Raw genomic sequence first — 3,422 nt, 5'->3', positions numbered from 1 at the left:
TCAATTATTATAGCATGACATAAATACTTGTTTAAAGTTCTTTGTATTTTTGAACAACATATACAAATATTTTAAGGAGTATATTAGTGCTAACACTTTAAGTCATAACACCTTAGAAAACAAAGGCAGTTATAAACACAAGAAGCTTGGAACACTAACCAAAATAGAGACATGTCTAATCTTTACAATCATGTGATGATTTTAATTTAAAAAAAAGACTACAAATAAAATTATGAAATCTAAACATTTCTCTTTAACACTTTTGTCAGTGAGTCTATGACTTTCTTATTTCTCAGGCTATAGATGATTGGATTTAACAAAGGGATTATAACAGTGTAAAATAGAGAGTCCATCATATCTTGAGCATCTGTTTGTTCAGAACCAGGATGCACATACCTGAAGAGGAGGGGCCCATAATATAAAGAGACAGACAGGAGGTGGGCTCCACAGGTGGAGAAGGCCTTCCTTATGCCTTGTATGGATTTATTTTTTAAGATTGTGAAGAGAACAAGTATATAAGAGACAAGAACAGTAAGAATGGTGAACACTTGTATTGACCCTGAGAAAATAAATACCATCAGAACATTGATTGAAGGGTCAGTACAAGAAATCTTAAACAGTGGCATGATGTCACAGTAAAAGTGGTGTATTATGTTAGACTTACAGAAGGTTAATCTGAATAAGAAACCTATATGAATTATGGAATGAATAAGGCCACCTACAAATGATAAGACTGATAGTCGGATGCATAATCTATTGGTCATAATCACTGAATAAAGCAATGGTTTGCATATGGCCACATACCGATCAAACGCCATTGTTGCCAAGAGGAAACATTCCGTGGTTGCGCTGAATGCAAAGGAAAACAACTGTGTTATGCATTCAGAGAGAGAAATCATCTTCCTCTTGGCCAGGAAGTTGACGAGCATCTTAGGAGTCACAGTAGATGAGATCCAAGCATCCACAAAGGCTAAACTCCCAAGAAATAAGTACATGGGGATGTGAAGGTGAGGGTCATTATAGATGAGAGCAATTAGTCCAAGGTTTCCTACAGTGGTGATGAGATATATTATCAGGAATGTCAGGAACAGGTGAATATGCCAATCTGGTTGATATGTAAGTCCTGTGAGAACGAATTCTGTCAGTGATGTTGCATTTTTGGTATCCATGTTGTTACTGGATAGCCCCTAAAATGAAATGCAGTAAATGTAAAAGGAACATTCATTAAGATTATATAAAAATATTGGAATAAGTAGTTGAAATAAAACCATGCACTTGTCAGAATGCCATTAATTTTATTCACTACTATCATGACAATGAAAAATAATCTGAGGAATTGGCATAATGGAAAATGTAAGTATTTCAGTTCAAAAAATGTGCAGGAATTAAAAGACGTAGAAGAAAGGACAGACATTGTAAAATGAGCTAAATTTATAAGGATACTTCTGTGTGTTAGAAACATTCCACATCTGGGACTTGGATGAGGGTTGAGGGGAAAGAAGTTTGAATTATAGAGTGATTTTAATGCCATTTGAAGGATCTTGAACTTTATTTCTTGGGCAGTAGGTATGCATTGAAAAGTTTTAGGACTAGGAAATTCATGGCAAGATATTTTTTAAATTAAATGTTTGGTAATGTAAAAAATACTCTGCAGAGAGGGAAAAGCAGAATTAGCAACAATAATTAGGAAGCTGATACTCTTGTCTGGTGTTTTCCAAACCAGAATACACATCAGAATTGTCTGGGGGAAATTTCTGTAAAAATACAAATGATGAGGTATTATTGTAGACACTGATTCAGTGGGAATAAGAATGAAGTCTAATAATCTGTATTTACAAAATGCTCTCTATTTGATTCAAATGCATGTGAAGTTATTCAGTTCAGTTCAGTTGCTCAGTCGTGTCCGACTCTTTGCGACCCCATGAACTGCAGCACGCCGGGCCTCCCTGTCCATCACCAGCTCCCGGAGTTTACTCAAACTCTTGTCCATCGAGTCGGTGATGCCATCCAGCCATCTCATCCTCTGTTGTCCCCTTCTCCTCCTGCCCCCAATCCCTCCCAGCATCAGGGTCTTTTCCAATGAGTCAACTCTTCACATGAGGTGGCCAAAGTATTGGAGCTTCAACTTCAACATCAGTCCTTCCAATGAACACCAGGACTGATCTCCTTTAGGATGGACTGGTTGGATCTCCTTGCAGTCCAAGGGACTCTCAAGAGTCTTCTCCAACACCACAGTTCAAAAGCATCAATTTTTTTTTTCATTTATTTTTATTAGTTGGAGAAAAAAAAAGCATCAATTTTTCGGTGCTCAACTTTCTTCACAGTCCAACTCTGCTTTTTAATATGCTATCTAGGTTGGTCATAACTTTCCTTCCAAGGAGTAAGTGTCTTTTAATTTCATGGCTGCAATCACCATCTGCAGTGATTTTGGAGCCCCAAAAAATAAAGTCTGACACTGTTTCCACTGTGTCCCCATCTATTTCCCATGAAGTGATGGGACCAGATGCCATGATCTTAGTTTTCTGAATGTCGAGCTTTAAGCCAACTTTTTCACTCTCTTCTTTCACTTTCATCAAGAGGCTTTTTAGTTCCTGTTCACTTTCTTCCATAAGGGTGGTGTCATCTGCATATCTGAGGTTATTGATATTTCTCCCAGCAATCTTGATTTCAGCTTGTGCTTCTTCCAGCCCAGCATTTCTCATGATGTACTCTGCATATAGGTTAAATAAGCAGGGTGACCATATACAGCCTTGACGTATTCCTTTTCCTATTTAGAACCAGTCTGTTGTTCCATGTCCAGTTGTAACTGTTGCTTCATGACCTGCATAAGGTTTCTCAAGAGGCAGGTCAGGTGGTCTGGTATTCCCATCTCTTTCAGAATTTTCCACAGTTTAGGCTTTGGCACAATCAGTGTGTAATATGTTATTAGGATTGATGAAAAAGGCAAAGAGATAGATCAAGATAAATCAGAATATAGAGTCACTAGGACTTAGTGACATGTTAGGTTTGGAAGGAGTGGTCAGTGAAGGAGAGAGAGGATACTTTGTAATGGGCAGATGGTCATCAAAATTGAATTTGAGAACTTAGATGCTTTGGCCACTTGTTATAGAGAGCATCCTCTGATTATCCACATGGGATAGCTTAGTAGTATGAGTTTTTTAGAGCATAATATAAACAATGACTTGAAAGTATTTGTGTAACCGAAGGCATACTTATGGAAAACCTAACCATTAGAAAGTATGTATAAGGTAAAAAGAAGGAGGGTGTGGCATGAAACTTGTTAAAGAGGCTTCGAAGTGAATACATGTCATTCTTACTCTGGAAACCAAAAGAACCAGAAACTCTTTCCCATTCCTTTTGCTCCTTGAGTAAGAGGACTTGATGTAGGTTTGACCAGTCAAATGCACCAACACTGAATTTGT

The 3,422-nt window shown here is 37.6% G+C and overlaps 1 protein-coding gene across 1 annotated transcript; it reads right to left on the bottom strand.

Annotated features, from left to right (window-relative positions):
• Window positions 1-239: 239 nt before the first annotated feature.
• Window positions 240-1,178, bottom strand: LOC122428856 (olfactory receptor 5H2-like). The gene has a single exon (XM_043448993.1). It carries the CDS (start codon window positions 1,167-1,169, stop codon window positions 240-242), a length of 930 nt encoding a protein of 309 aa, XP_043304928.1. The 5' UTR covers window positions 1,170-1,178.
• Between the last annotated feature and the right edge of the window lie 2,244 nt (window positions 1,179-3,422).

Source organism: Cervus canadensis, chromosome 27, assembly GCF_019320065.1.
Source record: "Cervus canadensis isolate Bull #8, Minnesota chromosome 27, ASM1932006v1, whole genome shotgun sequence".
Taxonomy (NCBI): Eukaryota; Metazoa; Chordata; class Mammalia; order Artiodactyla; family Cervidae; genus Cervus; species Cervus canadensis.
Note: the sequence above shows the minus strand (reverse complement) of the source record. Positions and strands in the feature narration are given on the sequence as shown.

Excerpts from the sequence above, each read along its gene's own strand:
- LOC122428856 (XM_043448993.1), bottom strand. The coding sequence starts at position 1,169 with ATGGATACCAAAAATGCAACATCACTGACAGAATTCGTTCTCACAGGA.